At 43.2% G+C, this 21,236-nt stretch overlaps 2 protein-coding genes across 6 annotated transcripts in view; both read right to left on the reverse strand.

The window, feature by feature from the left end:
• POC5 (POC5 centriolar protein) overlaps positions 1-8,683 on the reverse strand; it is a 52,533-nt gene extending 43,850 nt beyond the window's left edge. The window contains exon 1 of one of the 3 annotated variants that reach the window (XM_085849578.1): positions 8,662-8,683. The gene's annotated coding sequence lies outside the window, so the exon portion shown is untranslated. Of the gene's footprint in view, position 1; positions 125-695; positions 789-8,661 lie in introns of those variants that run through there. The other 2 variants (XM_085849577.1, XM_085849573.1) reach the window with 2 other exon arrangements.
• Positions 8,684-10,684: 2,001 nt separating this feature from the next.
• The window catches only part of LOC147015121 (ceramide transfer protein-like), an 80,055-nt gene continuing 69,503 nt past the window's right edge, over positions 10,685-21,236 (reverse strand). For all 3 annotated transcript variants that reach the window (XM_085849581.1, XM_085849582.1, XM_085849583.1), the window contains 5 exons: positions 19,611-19,681; positions 19,335-19,463; positions 15,756-15,885; positions 12,440-12,572; positions 10,685-12,111 (listed from right to left, as the gene is read on the reverse strand). In XM_085849581.1, the coding sequence (XP_085705707.1) occupies positions 12,445-12,572; positions 15,756-15,885; positions 19,335-19,463; positions 19,611-19,681 (458 nt within the window). In that variant the 3' untranslated portion in view covers positions 10,685-12,111; positions 12,440-12,444. The remainder of the gene's footprint in view (positions 12,112-12,439; positions 12,573-15,755; positions 15,886-19,334; positions 19,464-19,610; positions 19,682-21,236) is intronic.

Below are 21,236 nucleotides of genomic sequence, written 5' to 3' on the forward strand. Positions count from 1 at the left end.
CCCAATTACCGAACGCGTTTCAAGAGGCATTAAACGGTCGAGCATTTAAACTGAGCGCGACAGGGCAATAACAAGGACGACGATTGGCTGCTCGAGAATCTCACAACGTTTCTGATTTGATACAAGAATGAGAAGCTCTGATTGGTTAGTTATCGTTTAATGGCCAATTGATCATGGGAAAACAAACAACATTTATTTTTCTCGAATAAACGAAGACGTGTAAAGCATAGAAGATGTAGTTTTATCAGAATAATTATTTTATTGGTGATGGAGGAGGGTGGGTAACCAGGGTAGAAAATTTCATGGTTGGTTTTGGATTGGGAACCATCTGATATGGAGGTGAATAACAATGTCCTGAAGACCTGTAAGGAGGACAGAGATTGAAGAGAATGTGGAAGTTTGTTCCTCAGGTTGGGGGGGGGGGGGGATGGAGAGGAACGGATGAAGAAAAAAGAAGAGGTAAACAATGATCCAGATGAAACCAGATGGTGGATCATGTGTGCCCTGAAATAAACCTGGTGGGGGGGGGCACATGGAAGGACAGAGGGTGCAAAAACCTAGAAAGGAGGAGGTGGAAGACAGAGAGACCACCGAATGGTGAAGTGAAGAATTACTTGAGAAATTAAAAAAAATTTTTTAATCAAATCCGGATCTTTCCCAAAATCGAATCCATTCATCCTCGTCACACACCCAACCTGTCCATCAAGTTTCGTCCGAATCCGTCCATGACGTTGTGAAATATCCCGTTCACAGACAAACAAACACAGGGGTGAAAAGAAAAAGTGAGGGCCTCAGCTGATGTTCCACAACATGGTCAAGTATGGTTGTGGAACACCTAATATGGAATAGGCAAAGCCGAGAAGCGAACGTAGAATTCTTCTTACATTCGCTTCTCAAATATATCAAATTAAACAGTCTTTTTGCTATGAAAAAAATTAATATTAACTTAACATTACCTTCACAACAACTACACCGCCTAGAACAGGATCTCATCTAAAAATATATATATTACCTCAACATTACCTTCACAACGACAACTATACCGCCTAGAACAGCATCTCATCAACAAAAAAAATTATATTACCTCAACATTATACCTCAACATTACCTTCACAACGACAACTACACCGCCTAGAACAGCATCTCATCTAAAAAAATAAATACCAGAAGTGAACGTAGAATTCTTCTTACATTCGCTTCTGACTTTACCTATAACTTGTTCACAACTGTATACGCAATTTCCGGTTACTTCGGCCTGGATTCGGGATCAGCGATCAAATAATGTAAATCACGATTAAAAATTATTTTTTGATGATGCAGGAGATATCTTTATTAAAATCAGTGGAGGAAATATACACCATGTCTGATATTATTCGGGCCTTTCATGTCTCCGCCGATGCCTTTATCTCCCGGAATGCATAATTCCCCATGACAAAAACCGGAAACAAAAAAAAAACCAGAACCAAAAAAAAAAAAAAACGGAAGCAAAATGGTCATAGCCAACCACACGGATTCAAAATTGCCATGGTATTGTGTTGTTGTTGTTTCCTATTCTCTCATGTGCACGCGTTAAGTAATATTCACGAGATAGAAATAAAACCCAATCGTGTTTATACACCGCACAGCGTTTAAAAACAACTGGAAGCAACCGGAAGCAACCTCAAAGGGCGGAGGAGCTCCTTGTGAGCCAACGGCCATTCATATCTTGTGCCCAACTGTGTCTGCGGACGTCCTCCTGCAGTTGGGTTACTTTTTTATTAGGAGGTTGGTGGCAGGATTTTGCACCCCGGCCACCGTAAAACCCTTCATTCCGCAAAACACAAAAATGCAAAAAAATCTGAAAACCCACTCCGTGGGAGTACCTCCTGCGCAGCTTCCCTTCGCAGGGCAGCTCACCGGATGACGGGATTGGGGCAAAGCCTTCGGGACCCCCAATCTTTGATGATAGGAGGGAAACCACGGGGTAACATCCCTGGGTCAGATTGCGGGAGAGTGTGTCGGAGTGGTGCTAAGGTGTCGTCCACCAGACGGCGGTCTCCTTGGGTTAACCTGAGGTGGTCCCTTCGGGTGGGTGCCTGGAATGTCCTCGCAGGTTGACCATCATCTCAAGGAGATGGGGATGGGCCTGGCATCTGCCTGGGGGATGGCCAGACGGAGGCCCCTGGAGTACCGGCAGAAACTTGACACAGCGACGCGCTGTTCTGGCACATGCTCCCATACCTGACCTGAAGCAAAAGGGTCATAGCCACGACACGGATTCCAAATCGTCAGGGGTATTGTGCTGTTGTTGTTGTTTCCTATTCTCTCATGTGCACGCGTTAAGTATGAAGCTCACTGCGTTCGCTATTAATAGTTATAAATAAATTAATTATTTGGAATTAATGATACTAGTGCGTGCCCATACGTGCAAACAAAAAAATTAGAATAATTATGACGTCAATTGTGACGTCATAGCACCATGTCCTGTCATTGGTTTGGTAAATAAATGGCCATAACCTGGGAACCACTTGCCGGATTAATATCAAACCTTGAAAGGCACATACTCAGGTCCCCAGCAATATAGCTGGCAAGTTTCAATGAGATCGGACCAGTGGTTGTCGAGAAACAGTGGTCACACACACACACACACACACACACACACACACACACACACACACACACACACACACACACACACACCTGGAATTATAGATAGATACAGTATTTCCATGAAGGCATTAACCAGTGAGATATGTAAGTATATCCCTGGCCGCGGCTCTCACATACTCTTCTCCACGATTCTCCAATATTTCGGCATCTGGGGCCAAAGCAGGTACATCAGGAAAGTGGACGCACAGCTCAACTGACTTCTCCGAATTTTCAGCAGCTGGTTCTCACTTCAACCTGCTCATCTTTCTACTGTTGCTGGTAGTGCACCATACAACCTCAGATGTGATGCTGAAATGAGACAGGCTGCAGTAAAAGGTGATGCACAACCCCATCACCACCACCACCTCCACAACAAAATCTCCAAGGAAACGACTGAAGAGCCGGAAGCCTTTCGCTCGAGCTGCACAGGTAAACGGTGCGACCCAGTCCATGGGCTGATTACAATACCTGACACCTATTTCCACCAATATAGATGGCTGTAAGGTGTGATGGAAGGAATGGTGTCACCTCAACTACCTTCAGGACAGGGGTCAGCTGCTTTTAACGCCTTTATGCAGCCCTGGGGCCTCTTGCAGATAGCTGTGACTGGAGAAATCCAGACCGCACACCACCCCGTGAAAGAGTGCCCCATCTCGGATGTTGTTGGTGGCCGGAAATCTCTCCGTCAACGAACCACCCAGGCCATGAACCAGCTGAGAACAGTGCAGGTCATTGTTTAATGCTCACACAAGCCACACGAAAGAGGAAGCAAAGCAATAATGTCCTCCTTTATGGAGGAATGTATTCAAGCTTTGTGAGAGTAGTTGATACAACGGTTGAAAACTTGACTTATCTATCTATAATTCCAGCAATCTCTGTGTGTCTGTGTGTCTGTCTGTGTGTCTGCGACCGCTGTTTCTCGACAAACACTGGTCCGATCTAATTGAAACTTGCCAGGTATATTGCCGGGCACCTGAGTATGTGCCTTTTCAAGGTTTGATATTAATCGGACAAGTGGTTTCCAAGTTATGGCCATTTATTTATGAAACCAATGACAGGACACGTTGCTATGACATCACAATTCCTCCTTTTTTTTTTTTTTGCAGGTATGGGCACGTACTCGTACTCCAAATTCTCATGAAACAAAGATGTAAACGCAAGAAGCAATTTCAAAAAGAGACGTATTTTCACAGCCACTTAACTCGGTCCAACGATCAAACACCTGGAAGAACTTGGTATATGGTCATGATTAAATTTCATCTTACTTACCTGTATCAGGCAGAAAATGATCCATTTATTTCCCTCGAATAATCTTCACTAAAAAAGAGAAGAGATCCAACCCCCTCTGAGATCATTTTAAAACCTTGGGTTGTAAATATGCAGTTTTTCTGACCTCTGGAGACATGCTTATGTGGAGCCATCGATCTCCCTTTACTGAGGCATGAAGACGTCGATGGACTTGAGAGAAAACTGTTTATTATTATCTATCAATACATGTGGCTGCACGGAGAGCAGAAAACACCAGGAACACCAATTAGCAATTGAGGAACCTTGGAGAATGCTCTGCCCTAATAGATGAGTGAGCCCCTTATAGATGGTTTTATCTCCAACAAATTTCATCCCAGGACCAGCTGTATCCCAACTGGTTTATGCCTTTCAACATCAGTAGATAAAAACAGATAAGCTGGACCTGAGGTTTTCCACCCAGATCCAATTACACACTGTTCTGTTGGATCATTCAAGGTTGACCACACTTATCTCATACACAATGTTCCTGTGGAACAGCAAGCAGGAATATATTTTAATTAAATGCAGGTGAGTGAATCGAGTTGGGAAGAAACAAAAGCTTTAAAAAAAAGGTACAAATCCCAGCACTTACACCCACAAATATTTAACCTTCCCCTATGGGATAGGGGGGAGGCTGATAGCTTTTGTGGAGTTTGTATCTACAGTGAGTAAACCAAATTTTAATGACACCCCCAAGTTTCCCAGACTAGACCCCAAGAAGTACTAAACCACCATTTTTTTCCTTCTTTTTTCTGTCAATGCCTGAGCTGTATCTCCGAGCCGACTGGGAATTTTGGAATGAAATTTTGCATCAACAATGGGAATACAAAGTATGTGAGGTTGACTTGTTTTTTTCACCTTGACAGAATTTTAAGGTCATGACATAAACAACATTTTTCACCAGAACTCGACTAAAGTTTGGCCAATTAGAACGAAATTGCCATCTTCAGATAGCCGAGAGCTCTATACATAGAGCAAGCCGCATTTACACTTCATTTACATAATACCCCTCTGAGTTAAAGGTCAAGGTCAAATGGCAGTTTGATACAAATTTTTTTTTTCAGTAATTGCTCAATTTTGCCGATGCGGAATCTCAAAGACCACTTGGCCTTCCAAGATGGTCTTCAACCATAATAGTGCACCTGCATTGAAAATGTGCACCTGATATTTGATTGGTGTGCTTGACCTATTTTTTTCGGATTGTGACACGATTAACAAAAAACACCTTTTTGATCATAATTGCATAATGTTCCTCCGATTTTCATGATGTGGAGTTTTATGGATAAACTGCTGACAGAGACACATTTTCTTAATTTACATTCTAACCATAAATTTTGAAGGTCAAGGTCATATGATGGTCTGAAAAAGAAAAGTGCCATCATTGGATTACAGGGAGGCTTACGCTTGGCGATCACTTTCTGAATTCACGTATTTTGTTTGTTTTGAAATACTTCACACACTACCAATTGGGAATAATATACACAGCAAAATTAAAACACAACGAGCAGTTTACCCACCCTATGGGTGAACACAGAATGGGCATTTGAAGTGGACCCCAACTTCTTACTCAAAGCAAAAATTGTGTCTTAATGTAACAGTCTCCGTCTCCTAGGGTCCTGAGTTCTTAGGGTCTTGGATCTTCGGGTCCTGAGTTCAAATTGCGCTCAGCTGTTGAATTAATACCAGGTGGGGTCAACTCGACCTGTCATCCATCCGAGGTCGGCAAAATGAGTGCCAGCATGCTGGTACACTGTGTCGGAGTGGTGACCCTTCCAGGATTGTGCCCAATAGCCAAGGAGACTGCTTAAGAAGCACCAACGTGCTGCACAGAGTATGGTCCCAATCTCCATCTCCTCCTCCTCCTCCTGATAAAATTCACATGAGAAAGAATCAATCAGATGATTCTAATTCGAGTTATGATCTCAAAAATGATTTTCAAAGGGCACATGACCTTTGACCTGGTGAACCCAAAATCCAATCATTGTATCTTTGCATCAGAGTACATACTTGTGCCAATTGTGGTGAAAATCCCTTCAACGATTCACAAGTTATCATTGTAACAAAAATGTCCTACGCACGCACGGATGGAGACACAGCTGGACAGATAACCCAAAAAACACAATTCCTCTGTCACAGTCAGTGGCAGAGGCATAAATACCGACACTTGCTGAAGTGGAAGAGGTCTAGCATATAGGACAATTATCATATTGTTACAGATTTCAGAATCCGATCTGATGAATGCATCCACACATCCAGGTCCTCAGACAGTTATTTCCTCAAATGCATGTTCAGATTAGCCCCATCCCCATGTTTGGTGGGATTTTAAATGTGATGCATTGAGAAGGGTAAAGGATAGATTCGCTCTCTTATGGGAAGCTTTTCTCTTTATGGCAGACACATTTATGCATGATATTTCTTTCGCGAGCGCCGATGCCTGCCTTTTTTTTTCACCAACGTTAACACACATTTCTTTCACGGATGTCGAGACCCGCCCTTTTTCGGGAGTACGGGTTGTCATGGTAACGGTGCGCAAATGGGGTGGGGTGAGCTTGGGGGGGACTCTGTGCCCGCCGAGACGGGCCACATATATAAAAAGAAGAGGAGGTCCGTGCGAGCAAGCTCGCGAGGGAAGAAGCGAGCAAGAAGCGGGCAAGCGAGCCAGAGAGGAAGCGAGCAAGCGAGGAAGGGAGCGAGTGAGCGTGTGGGTGTGACCAGTGCCAACGAGACAATTTGTCAAGTCAGTTCGTCCTTTCCAGTGCTTGAGCAAGCAAACGTGTGGTGCGTGTGTGGGTGTGAGCAGCGCCAACAACGAGTGAGGCACCGGTCAGTCATCAATGAGTGAGGTACGGGTCGGTCACCAACGGACTGTGTGGGTCACTGGACGTCACCAGTTTCGTGAAGTGTGAGGAACTGCCTGTGTCACAGCACCAGCGTCTAAACCCATGACAGACGGTCTTGGCGCCCCCCAGACATTGACTGGTGTTCAAGGCTGTTGGCAAGTGGGTCCACGGCAAGGCTGGGTGCTGGCGACGGGTAAGACACGCACTCGCACATTTCAGGACGTTTTCACTTAACGGACGACTTCTCTATGGTGAGCGAGACGATTCTTCCCCCCCCGCCCCCCACTCCCCAAATTACCATTGTCTGTGTTTAGTTGTAAGTCAACCCCCGATAAGCATCTGCTCTCTGTCTCTTTCCTGTCATTTTGATTAATTTTGCCTGATTAATTATTCATTTCGATTGCTTTGGAATTTATTCGCTCACTTACCTCAGGAAATAAAAAGTTATTTTATTTATTTATTTTATTATTAGAAAATCATTTGTTGACTTCCAACCTGTCCGTGTTTGTCCTTCTCTTCCATTGGTCTAGAATTGTCTGAACCGAGATAGACTGAGAGGTAATTACCACAGATTTGACCAGTAATAGTCGGCACACACCAGCGGTTAAAACGCTCGGCCGCCCGAATTAAGATCTAATCAAGATAACATTGGTGCCTTTCCGAGGGCTTGCTCCCCGTTCAGGTAACCACGTGACCTCTAGTTAAACGGAATAATTAGACGGTGGACACTGGAACTCATGGTTGACTGGGTGGCGTTCGTGGTTCTAAAACAATCCACCGTACTACAACGTTAATTGTGAGCGGTAGCCCCAGGTCCGGCTCTTCCGAGGACGACCGGGGATTAAACCCCTCTGAGTGACAAGCTGGTGTCTCGGTACCCGTGGCCGCAACAATATTCTTACAAACCTTGTACAATAATTCATTATTGGTACAACTTCAAAATAGTTTTGTTCCTTCTATTATAGATGATGTAAAAAATTTACGAGCAGTGACTCCCTCAGTTGGGGGTGGAGAGAGTTCCCTGGCTGGGTGAGCTTTTCGCAGCTGTGGTTGCAGGATGTGTTGGACATTGAAAAGCGATGGAGTTATTGGCCTCATGGGGGTTACCTTTTGCTTATGGGCTGGTGGCAGCACTGCCTGGCCCCACATCCCAATGTACACTTTATAGCAGCCTTTGGTGGCCTCAAAACGGCCTTCAAAGCCAACGTGTGGAAACTTGCCCAGATTCTGAAGTACTGCCAAACAATTTTCGGGGTCTCCAGCTGCTACAGTTCGACCGTGAATGAATAACGCATAAACAAATACAGAAACACTTGAAAAATATTTATATTTATTCCAGGATGTGTATACATCCATCATTGGGACCATACTGTGTGCAGAGCGTTGGTGCTGCCCAAGCAGTCACCTTTGCTACTGGGCACAATTCTGGACCGGTCGCCACTCCGCCACAGGATACCAGCATGCTGGCACTTATTTTGCCGACCTCAGAAGGATGACAGGCTGAGTTAACACCACCTGGTATTAATTCAACAGGCGAGGGGGATTTGAACTCAGGATGCTGGGATCCCAAGCCCACCACCCTAACCATGAAGCCAACACCAGACATGTGTATACAGTGCCTTCAGAAAGCATTCACAGCCGTTGACTTTTTCACCTTTTGTTGTTACAGCCTGAATTTAAAATGGATTACATTAGTATTTTTTAATTTTTTCACAAATTAAATAAAAATGAAAAGCTGAAATGTCTTCAGTCAATAAGTGCTCAACTCTCTTGTATTGCGATGACACTCCAAATTGAGCTCAAGTACATCCAATTTCCTTTGATCATCATTAAGATGTCTACAACTTGATTGGAGTCCACCTGTGGCCAATTCAATTGATTTGACATGATGTAGAAAGAAACAGACCTTTTTATATGAGGTTCCACAGTTGACAGTGCATGTCAGAGCAGAAACTCCACCATGAAGTCCAAGGAACTGTCCGTAGAACTCTGAGATAAAATTGTGAGGAGGCATAGATCTGGGAAAAGGTATAAAACAATTTCTGGAGTGTTAAACGTTCCCAAGAGCACAATGCGTTCCATCGTTAGGAAAGGGAAAGAATATGGAACTACCCAGAGTCTTCCTACAGCTGGCTGTCTGACCAAACTGAGCAAGAAGGACCTTGGTCAGAGGTCACCAATAAGCCAATGACCACTCCCACAGAACTATAAAGTTCCTTGGCTGAGATGGGAGAACATGCCAGAAGGACAACAGTCTCTGCACCACTTCACAAATCTCGGCTTTATGGGAGAGTGGCCCGAGGGAAGCCACTCCTGAGAAAAAGGCACATGACAGTATGCATGGAGTCTGCAAAAAGGCACGTGAAGGACTGAAAGCACGAGGCAAAAGATTCTGTCATCTGATGAGACAAAAATTGAACTTTTTCACTTGAATGCAAAGTGCTATGTTTGGTAGAAACTGGGTACAGCTCATCACCCACCTAACACCATCCCTACCCTGAAGCATGGTGGCGGCAGCATCATTCTATGGGGATGCTTTTCAGCAGCAGGTACTTGGAGACTTGTAGGGATAGAAGAGGGAACAATGAATGGAGCCAAATCTTTGAGGAGAACCTGCTTCAGAGTGCAAAAAGGCCTTAGATTGCAGCGAGGATTTACGTTCCAACAGGCCAATGACCCCAAGCATACAGCGAAAGCAACGAACAAGAATGTGAAAGTCCTTGGGTGGCCTAGCCAAAGCCAAGACTTGAATCCCATTGCGAATCTGTGGAAAGACTTGAAGATTGCTGCTCATCGACGCTCGCCACTGCGAGCTGACATTGGTCATGTGCCCTTTGAAAAGGCATAGCCGCGCCCCGAGCCAATGATGCAACCAGCAGCCAAAAAGGCAGCACACGATGGGAACCGATGCTCCCCATCCAACTTGACAGAGCTTGAGCAAATTTGCAAGGAAGAATGGGAGAAAATCCCCAAATCCAGATGTGAAAAGTTGATACAGACATACCCAAGAAGACTCGAAGCTGTAATCGCTGCCAAAGGCACTTCTAAAGTTTTGAATCAGGGGGCTGAATACTTATGTAAATTATATATTTTACGGCACCGTGGGGTAGCACAATACTTATGGCCTCATGACCCAATTACATCATGAATATGGTAGCAGAAATCTGATTGACACCTTAAATTCCTATGGGATGTGTGCGAGTTCTGATGAGCTTAGGATATTTCAAACAGCTGCTGCAGAAGACCAGATCTCTCCAGCTGAAGATGGAGTCCATGTACCTCCAGGACTTCTGCCGAGGGCATCGGGCGGTTCCCTCATTCAGGAGGGTGATGACAATGATGGCCATTTTGTTGACGCAACTTAAGCAATTCTCCTCCATAAGGATTGTGGGTAATCTTTATGTGTTACAAATCAGATACAAGACCTTCCAAAATTATTTAAATCAGATGCTAGTATCATTTTATTACAGATCAGGACACAGGGACCCTCAATGTAAAAATAAAATACAAAAACTTAATAAAAAATAGAGTCCATCTTGATGACGTCACTTGAACATGTTCCCCTAAGGGGATTCTGGAGATTTTTTGGTGTGTGAAGTAGTCAGGGCCCATACTTTATAAAAAATATCAAAATTAGCTTGTGGGAAGCTAGTTGCCACTTCACCCTCATTTTCATGCTCAATCTGCAGCCCTATAAGGAGAAGTGAATTCCTGCAGACAATTTTCTGTAAGGCTCAATTGGCTACGCCTGGATGAGTTTGAGGGTAGAGGGATAGCAGCTGAAACCCGAGTCCTATCCAGAGGTTCCTCCTGATGACTCCAATGCAGTATTTGGTCTTCCGTTTGATCACAAAATTAAACCCTCGTTTATTGCATTTCATATACTTAAAGAGTCGTCAGCAAAGTTCAAGAATGACACGATAATACACTTGTCAATCTTTGACGTGAAAATGTTTATTTTGTAAAAATTATCGATTCATACACATTCGGAAAGAGTGCAACAAAGTATAGCAAAGAACTGAACTCAATACCATGAGTGTAATATCACTCGAACACCATAAGGATAAGGAAACGTTTCCCAAAACAGGTCGAGGAAACAAGATTGCCCTTTTAGAGAAACTTTCACAAAATAATGCTCTTTCAGCTGCAGCGAAAATATTTTCCAGTGATGATGATATTATACAAATCTTACTTTACAAGTTGATCTTTTCATAAGGTGCTAATATTCAAATCATTTCCTTTGGACACTTGGACATTCTTCATCAGAACTTGAAAGCTCATCACGAGAAGAATCGGATTAAGGCAAATAGATAATTCCGAGCACCCATAAAACTTGTATTTTGCCTTAAAATATTCATTTATACAACGATGCAATTTCAAGACGACTGCTGTGCATTTCTACATGTGTTTTTAGGAAGCTCACACACAGGTGTAACAGTTATCTCTCCATTGTTCATTTAAAAAAAAAAAAAATGGAGAAAATGTAAAAGTGAATATTTGGTGCTGTGCGAAATGTGCTCATGTGACGTCTTGGTTCTATATCCCAACAGTATAGGAAACATTTCAAAATACCACCTATTAAAACAAACCTCTCACATCAGCCTTCACTGTGGCAAACACAAATCACCAGCAAAATATTCAGATTTTTACTCTGGCTCAAGCCATGTTCAAACAGCATTGCGGCGATTTGTCATATTCACCCTCTGGGAGGCTGACAGGATGGCTTAAAGGTACGCACACTCACCTCTAAGCTTTCTAGCCTGGGTTTCAATCCTGACCCAGCGATAAACTGTCATCCTGGTGTTTCACAGGCAGGGTGATTCATCAATGTTTGTGTTGTCCCTCAGATGGACGTCTGCCATCATTCGTCGGTGGATGTTAAAGATCCCATGGTGTCCTTTGTGAAGAGTAGGTGAGCCATCGCTGGCACCATGAACAAATTATAAATTCCTCCCCGAACCAGCATAGGGCACTGCATCAGCGGCACAGCTGTGCCCTCAGCCAATAATGTTACCCCACAGCCTTGTGCTACATACAAACGAAGAAGAACCCTCTGGGAAGTGTAAAAGTTTTTTGTTTTTCATACATCTTTAAAGCAGAAAAACAAAATAGATCTTTCAATTAAAATACAACCAAAGGTGATTGCTGGAAAAACAAAAACAAAATGTACACCATAGTTCCAATCACACAAAAAAAACACGCTGAAAACACACATTGTGCACTCGAAGCACGCACGCACACCTGCTGTGCCCATTTGCGGTCAGTCTTCATTGCACCAATAACCAGTTCTTCTGCACAGATTAGTCCTCCTTGATCAAGGACTGATGTGACTTTCACCGCACCGCCAAGAAAATTTCTGATAATCAGATGAGGCAATTACAGGTAAGATAATTAAACGGTGCAGTAAGTATGAGTGATCCAAGATGAAATGAACCCCAAGATTGCAATCAAAATAATAAATTATTATTGTTAGACTGTGGGAATTTGAAGATAACCTAAAGTTCTCAAAACTACGAGTAGAGGAATGGCTAGCTGTTTTTAATCAGGAAATATACAAAATACACAGAAGCAAATATTATATATTTTAATTTTTGGATATAAAATCTAGGCTCATGGAAGATCAATTCTTCAGTTATTAATATTTTAATAAATGTATTCATTCAATCACCAAGTGATTAATTTACCTGTGCTAAAAGAGGATGGCCTTTCCTAGAGTCCTCTCCTTTACATATCCTGTGAAGCGTTTCAGGAACTTGGGGTATTCACGCTTGGCTACGGTACGCAGGGCAGCAGCTGGGGCCCATCCTCCAGGATTCACTGTGGAAGGAAGGAAGGAATAGTAAGGAAAGACTCGTTCAAAATTAAACTTTTTTTCACTACAAACCAAAACAAAAACCACAACTTTATTGTTGATAAATTATTGTTACGGAACCGGAGTCGAGGTTCACCACAAGGGGGACCTCTTGGACTCTTCCCGACCTCCAGCCCTGGAGGCCACCGTACTGCAGATAAGTCCGCAGCCTGCCGGGTTGTTAAGAAACGATTGATACTGCCAAACCTGGAAGAATCTTTGCTCTGAAATGCAATATCTTTGCTGGTTTGTTGGTGATGTTAATTGAGGCCCGTACCCTCAATGTTCACCCATCTATATATTACGTATGGCCGAGCGGAACCGTGAGTATACACTGGCTAACTGTGGAGCCAATCTATGGGGCAGAACTCCCTGTGTATCTGGTCCCACCCACTAAATTGGGCCAATAGAGGAAAGGAAGAAAACAAGCAGGTTGGAAACATTTAACAATTCAGCAAGTATATTTATCCAATCAGCACAATAAAGCAATTGCTATTCAATCAGCAAGGGCATGTATTTACAATAGCAATCATGAGCATGTTTTTACAATGCATGTACTGAAATCACAATAGAAAAAGACCAAATTAAAAGATGAGAAAAGTGACTTAGCTCCGCACCAAGGGAGCCCACTTGTACGGTCTTATCTACAGCTAAACATAAGACATGGCGCCATCAATCATCCAGGAAGGTAAACGAGAGTATGAGATGATTAGAGGAAGAGCGGTGTATTGGATCAACTCCTGGCTGACCAGACACAGACAATGGGTGACTACGTTGGGCCCAAAGTGAAGGAGGAGGAAGGTGGAATGAGAGGGATAGGGGGAGCGTCAATGTGGTGTTGGAAAGTTTCTGTGAGGTGGAGGTTGGGAGACTGAATGACGAAGGATGTGAGCTGGAGGAACGAACGGGTAGCTTTAAGTTAAGCACGGCAGGTTTCCCGTGGGGGTTATGGGGTGTGAGATGCTGAGAGGCAAGGGTGGTGAGGGCATTACAGGGAATCACAGTACGAAGGGTGAAGACGTGATGGGGAATTAGAATTTCGGGGTGAGGAGCAGTGTGGCAGGGCATGGAATATTGGATACAACACTGGATGTGAAGGTGGATGGAGCATGGATTGCAAGCTAGATGAAGGGGAAAGACCGAGCTAATCCCACACAATGCATTTATCCCTCATCCTGCCAAGCAACAGGAACAAAATCTATTCCGAGGATATAAATTAAAGACAAAACTGGCTCTGGCAACTGCTACACATCTCTGAATGCATTGGGGTCTTTTTCCATAACTGCAACATTATTGTTGGTATCAGTTTTCATCAGTTCCAGTTTTATAAGGTAGGCTAAATAGGCCAGCATCAATGCAAAATTGACAACCATACATCATACAAGCTTCATCAGTGAATGAATAGGCATTGTTTAAGGTAACACCAGGCCTGAAATGTTTAAAATTTGTTTAAACTACTAAACAAATTCAGTCACAACCTGCTTATTTTTCTTCGAGTATTGTCATATGGCTTGCTTGACTTATTCATCTCCCAACATTAGTGCCCTGGGAAGTCTGCAGGGCCTGATGTAACCATGTGTAAGGTTTCAAAGAAGGCTTCAAGGATGGTGCAAAGTAAAACCTATATCAATAAACGTCACATCAAAGATGACAGAATGTGGAGTGAAAATGGAAGGAGAGAGGGAGGTGATGTAGGGAAACTCAGGAAAGTCAGGAACAATTACAGCCATTGATTTTCTACTTCAAAAAAGTAGCTTTTTCCGTTTCCAAAAAACCTAAATTCCGCTTCAGAGATTAAATTCCATTTCACATTATCAATGGGGGGGGGGGGGGGAGGGAGCAGAAAGCATTTATTTGTGCCCTTGCATTGAAAAAAAAACCTCCAATTTCCCTCGAGTCTCTGCCCCGCAAATCCACCACGGTACCCCTGAGTGGTCAATGTTATGCTGCCATCAGGGTGATGCAAAAACGCGGGTAATAATAAAACCATAAATGGAAGGTAGGAAAAATGTGGAAACCGGATCCATTGGATGTGACGATTTAAACAAAATGAATCTTCATTCTGATATCTGTGTATGCTCATCAACAAGGATGTACACAGACGTGGCGGTGTGGACAATGACATAAATACTCCAGGGGAGTTGTGATCACTTCCCACACCCGTTTAGATACGTTCTCTATGACAAGGCATCCTTGATTGATCAAATAATTTCCATTGTTGGTTTAATGGCTGGTGTTGGCTTTATGACTAAATGGCTTTAGCTCAATATCTTAATTCTTGAGTGCAAGCCCTTGTCTTTCCGTTAAATAACACCAGGTGGATTGACTCAGCCTGTCATCCTTCCGAGGTCGGCAAAATGAGTACCAGCTTACTGACAACAGGGGGCACTGCATCAGCGGCACGGCTGCGCTCCCAGCTATGATGCAAACAGCAGTCACAGGCTGTACACGAAATTATGATGATGATCATTAAAAAAAAGTTTCTCTAAAGTTGCATGAAATGAACGTGGATGTAATGACTGACACGTTGCTTTCACTGGCAATGTATTTTCAGGAAATATTTTCAACAATATGGGACGACTTTCAAATCGAATTTGTTTAACTTTGAGTGGCCTCTCCAGAGATTGTTAGACAATGTTATTCAGTATTTAGTGCCAGCAATGAAGAATCACAGCAACGCTCGTCCTGAGCAGAGCATTAGCTGTGCTTACGTTCCAGGTATAGATGGCATAGATGGTAGAGATAGCATCCCTTGTGCATCGAATTGCAACATGTCTTTTATTGTTTACATTTTGTAATTACAATGTGGGAATTAATTATGTGGAGACTCGCACACAAAATCAAACAATATAGGAAATAATTTATTCATAATTCGACCCAATGTTGACTTCTTTTTTTTCCTGCAATTTACTTCATTCCACCCCCGCCCCACCATCCCCACGGCAGATTCATTTTTCTGTTTCAAGCCACAGATGCTGCGATTCCATCCATTTTCCACGATCACAGAAAATTGTTGGCTCTAAAAGATACTCAAGGGAGGTTAACAAAGAGGGCACAATAATTAATCAACACACAAACACCGCTTTCTTTGCATCAGGCACACCAAACTCTAGGACAGCACCTCAGACAAGAAGAAAACAGTGTCTTACCATTGGCTACGTAAGTTATTTTGCAAACAATGTTGTCTCTTGTAATGTCTTGTCCATTCTCTGGAGGGCTTACAAGCGTCTGGCAAATCATGGCAATATTGATCTTCACACGAACACACTTGCTGGTCACCTGCAGAAAGAAATATTGGCAATTACTGGTTATGGTATTTAAAAGTTTTTATTTACTTTGTATTGCTGGATATTGAAATGCACACACACTCCAAGGTATTTATATGAAAAAAAAGCAACATTTGTGGTTATCCGCAATGTACTAATGTGAAAAGTTTGTTATTTTTACGATTCAGAACTAGTTTGGATGCTGGGCCAATTTTTGAATGAGGGGTGGCAAGATAGTCCTGCTGGTAGTGTGCTCACCATTAAGCTGTCTAAATAATAAATAACGTATTCTTGTGCTCTCAAACAAAAAGTGCAATGGGCCCAAACGTGGGAAGTTTCAAAAATATTTCAAAAAAAAAAGTGTTGTTGCCTTTATCTTTTCTATAAGAGAGATGTCTGTCTGTTGCCATTTTTTCTCAGATGGCCAAACGTAACTTCATCAAACTTTCAGAGGTTCATCAGTGAGTGTCGGGGAGTGTTTTAGGTCCCCCAAAAAGTTTTTTAAATTATTTAAAAAAAAAAAAAAAAAAAAAAAAAAAAAAATCGCTCTATAGTACCTCGGCCTCTGTAGTTACATGAAAGGTAATATTAAATGATCCCCGGCCCCATTTCGTAGTGGGTGTAGGGAAGCGTTTTGGGTCTCCACAAAAAAAAAACAGAAAAAAAAGACCAAAATTTGATTTCTTCTAAAAGCCAACAGGATGAGAACAGCATCAGGCAATGCCGGGTACCCCTGCTGGTAATTGATAAATGGAACAAAGAGATGCCCATTACAAGAGATGTGATTTTAATGAAAGCAAGTGAAGTTGCACAAGAGATGCAGATGCTGGAATCAGAGTTTAAAGGCAGCCTTGGAAGGTGCAAACACGTGATAAATCATCATTAACTCTCAAACCTCTCTCCCTCCTCAAAATCCTGGTGGCGTTTAATCAAATCTGTTTCTGGTGTATGTTCCCCCTCCATCCCCTCCCTTACCTCAAATGGCCGCACTGCTGATTCCACACGTGATAAAGCTGAATGTCTAAACTCGGTGTTTGCAGCTAAATCTTGTGTCCCAAACCCATCACTATCTCTACCCACTTTACCCAGTCGCACCCAACTGTCCCTGGACTCTGTATCCTTTTCTCCTGACAAGGTGGAGAGCTTGCTTTCAAACCTCGAGTCAGATTCTGCAACCGGTCCAGACGGCATCAGCCCACGTGTCCTCAAAGCCTGCTCTTCTGCTCTTGCTCACCCTCTCTCTGTTCTATTCACCCTCTCATTTTCCCAAGGTCATCTGCCATCTGCTTGGAAATCTGCTAACATCACTGCCCTGCATAAAAAAGGTGCAAAAACAGATCCCTGTAACTATAGACCAATCAGCCTTCTCCCAATCATCAGCAAGGTTATGGAATCCATCATCGCTTCAGACATGAAATCCTTCCTCTTCTCCAATGGCTTGATTTCCAATCATCAATTTGGTTTCAGACCAGGTCACTCTACCCTAGATATGCTGCTACTGCTCTCCCATCAATGGATGGAGGTCCTCAATGCCAGACAGGAAATCCGAGCCGTATCCCTGGACATATCACGTGCTTTTGACACAGTCTGGCACCCTGCCCTACTCACCAAACTCTCTGCCCATGGTATTCAAGGCCATCTCCACTCATGGCTCGCAGACTTCCTCTCCTGTCGCAGTCAACGTGTGGCCCTAAATGGAGTTCTTTCATCTCCTCTTCCTGTGCAGGCTGGAGTTCCTCAAGGTAGCGTTCTGGGCCCTGTTCTTTTCTGGTTTTCATCAATGATCTCTCGGACTCTCTGGAAAATCCTCTATTTCTCTTTGCCGATGACTCAACCCTCTGCCGTACCATCTGTCATCCCTCAGCCCGGCAAGCAGCAGCTTCTTCACTCACTGCAGATCTGGATAAAATCACAAACTGGTCCAACACGTGGAACATGTCTTTCCAATCCAGACAAATCTCACACTCTCACTATGTCTCTTCGAAAGGACCATTTACAAAACCCCCCATCCACTTTCTCAACAATCCTCTGGAAGAAGTCTTTTCTTTCAAGCTTCTGGGTCTCACTATCTGCCATGACCTTTCCTGGGAAAGTCACATTTCCAACCTCGCCTCAAAAGCCAGTCGCCGACTGAGAATCCTCCGTCGTGCAAAGTCCTTCCTCGGCCCTCTTGAGCTCCTGACCACTTACAAAGCTTTTGTCCGTAGCCTGATGGAGTACTGCTCTCCCCTCTGGGCTGGTGCTCCTGCCTCCCACCTTTCTCGACTTCACGCTGTCGAAACCAGGGCTTTTAAGATCATTGGCATCTCCCGCAATGAAGCTGAGTCTTTGGGCCTCTCACTCAATCACCGCAGGTTGGTCGGTGGTCTTTCTGTCTTCTACCGACTCCTCTCCAGCCTTGCCCCCCCTGCTCTCTCTGCGATTTGTCCCAACCACATTTCCACAGGGCGCTCAAGGTCCGCCAACAACCCCCTTCTGGTAAAACTACCAAAATCACGAATCACTGCTCATCTTCACTCTTTCATTCCTCTTTTTTCCCGCCTTTGGAATAAACTTCCTCACTCTATTCTTTCCCATTCTTCCCTTCAGGCTTTCAAAACAGCTGTTCACCACCACCTCTTATCTTCCCCCATCCAAATCCTCGATCTTTTCTACCCCCGATAATCCACCCAAGCCCACTTCCTTCAATTCTCCTGCTTTCCTTCCTGAAAGTCCCTTTAATGTCCATCTTCCCCTCGCCATGTTCCCCGTCCCATCCCCATCCCTCTCCCTTCCACAGTTCACCTGTGTCTGTTCCCCAATGTTTTGTCCCTTCCACTCCCGCCCCTCTTGTCTCATGCCTCCTTGCTGTGAGTTGTGTGTTAGCTCTCATACGAGCCTCGACCAAGGTATACAAAAAAAAAAAAAAAAAAAAAAAAAAAAAAAATGTTTCATCTTGCAGAGGCCAACCTTTGCTCAACGACTACCAAATGACTACAGTGGAAAACTGACTGAATTTCAGCGCTACATTATTTCACTCTGCAAAGAAAATGGGTACAGTTTGGATCAAATCAGCAATGCAGACCAAGCGCCAGTGTTTTTTGACATGCTGCCAAATGTTACTACGAACAAAAAAAAAGAAAAATTCTGTGCTTGTTAAGTTGGCCAGAAATGAAAAGTTCTGTATTACTTTGATGTTGACTGTGCTCGCTGATGGTACCAGGATACGACTGCACGTGATTCTTAAGCAGAAGACAATGCCAAAAGAAAAATTGCCTGCGGGGCAAGACCAATTCTGCCAGGCAAACATTAGCGTTGGTTTCTCAGTAAAAAACACAAATTGAAATGCTAAATTGGTGAGAGGATTGTGGAGCTTATGGATTAACAGTAATGCACAACACTGAACTATCATAACAAGCATCGATTTTTCACTATATCAAAACATAAATATCAACACGATGTGAGATGTTCTTATTCCCTTACTGGAACTTCGTTGTGATCAACAGAGACGTTGCAAACAATCCAAATGTCTGGATAATTTTCTTTGGCAGCAGATATTTTCTTCATAGAAGAAAGGTAGAGTGCATCGCGTTGAGTCGCTGGCCATATTCGCTGCGAGAAATAAATCGATTAAAGAAGCAACTTCAAAGTTTGCAAAATAAAGCACCGTAGCTTTTTCTATTGGGCTGTGTAAAGTTACTCCAACAGGTATGAACTTTTGTAATCATCAAATTGTTATCATCTGTATCTCCAGCTCACCTTGTGTGTTTGGTAAATAATAATTGCATTCTCTGCCAGGGTTTCCACTACCCTGTATGAATCTATTGTTGCTGCAACACAAGAGTGGGATAAAATGTCACATCACTATTTAGTACTGATGAATACAACAATGTCAGGGGACATTTCAATCATGAAGGGAAACCACAAAGACTGAAGTATCAATGGTTGTTTTAATCCATTTATAGCCACTGTCTGCACCAAACACTGTGACAACGTTTCACAAGACTGTATGAAGCACTACTGCACCATCATGAGACTGTCTCTGCCCAACAGCTGGGCAACGAGGAATCATCCATGTTTTAGTGCATTAAACTATCCCTTTGCATGCCCCATACATGGCTGCAGCACTGCGAATGATTGGTCCATGAGGGCAGCTGACATTTACTTGACCATGAGCAAGCTACAAACAATAGGAGCTGAAAGGCTAAGAAAACCAGCAAAAAAAAAAAAAGAGAAAAAAGTTATAATTAACCAAATGAATCAGTTATATTACTTCTGAAAAGTCTGGTGTTGGGTTAACGGTTAATGTGGCTGGTTTAAGATCTTAGGGTCTTGAGCTCGAGCTCCTGCCATGCCATTACATAACACCAAGTGGGTTGACTCAGCCTGTCATCCTTCCGAAATGAATACCACCTTACTGGCAACATGGGGCACTGCATCAGCGGCACAGCCACACTCTCAGCAATGATGCAACCAGCAGCTACAGGCTGCATACAAAATAATAATAATAATTACTTCTGAATGCTGTTTGTGCATAATCACAAAGATTTGGAAAAAAATAAAAACAAAATTTTGATCTCAAGGAGAAAGTTCAGACATTAAAAAACACATTGTGTGTCACCAATTACTTTTACTTATGGAGAAATTTCTTGTTTTGTCATTCAGATTTGTCCTTTACAATGTTTGTGTGGTGTGTTGGCCTGGTATTGGCTTCATGGTTAGGGTGGCGGGCTTGGGATCCTAGGGTCCAGAGTTCAAATCCCGCTCAGCTGTTGAATTAATACCAGGTGGGGTTAACTCGACCTGTCATCCTTCCGAGGTCGGCAAAATGAGTGCCAGCTTGCTGGTAAAATGTATCGGAGGGGCGACCAATCCAGGATTGTGCCCAATAGCCAAGGAGACTGCTTAGGCAGCACCAACGCTCGGCACAGAGTATGGTCCCAATGGATGGATGGATGGATATATGTCTGTATGGACACTAATTAAATCTGGGGCAAATGATAAGTTAGCACCTTTTGTTTGTTACGTTGATTGAATTTAGACGAGTAACGATTGTGTACTAAGCTGCTTGAGAGATTGCGATCCTATATTAAATTGCTGACCCGACGATAATGACAGTGCAGTACACTAACATGCTGCTTCCTCGCTTGATGTTCAGCATTTCAAAAAAGGATAGAGCACCGAAAAACAATGCTGGGAAGGCAATAGTAAACCACCTAGTGTAACCAATGCCAATAAACTGCTTCAGCAGCAGCATCATCGCTCTGTAAAGAGTATGGTACAGTATATCAAAAATATTATTTTATAGAATATATATGTACACATACCCACTCACACTGTACATCCTTCCTTCCTTCCTTCCTTCCCAACTTCACTTCCTTTTGT

This window comes from Eptatretus burgeri, chromosome 12 (assembly GCF_056783735.1).
Source record: "Eptatretus burgeri isolate ZD-2024b chromosome 12, Ebu_testis_v1, whole genome shotgun sequence".
NCBI classification, from domain to species: Eukaryota; Metazoa; Chordata; class Myxini; order Myxiniformes; family Myxinidae; genus Eptatretus; species Eptatretus burgeri.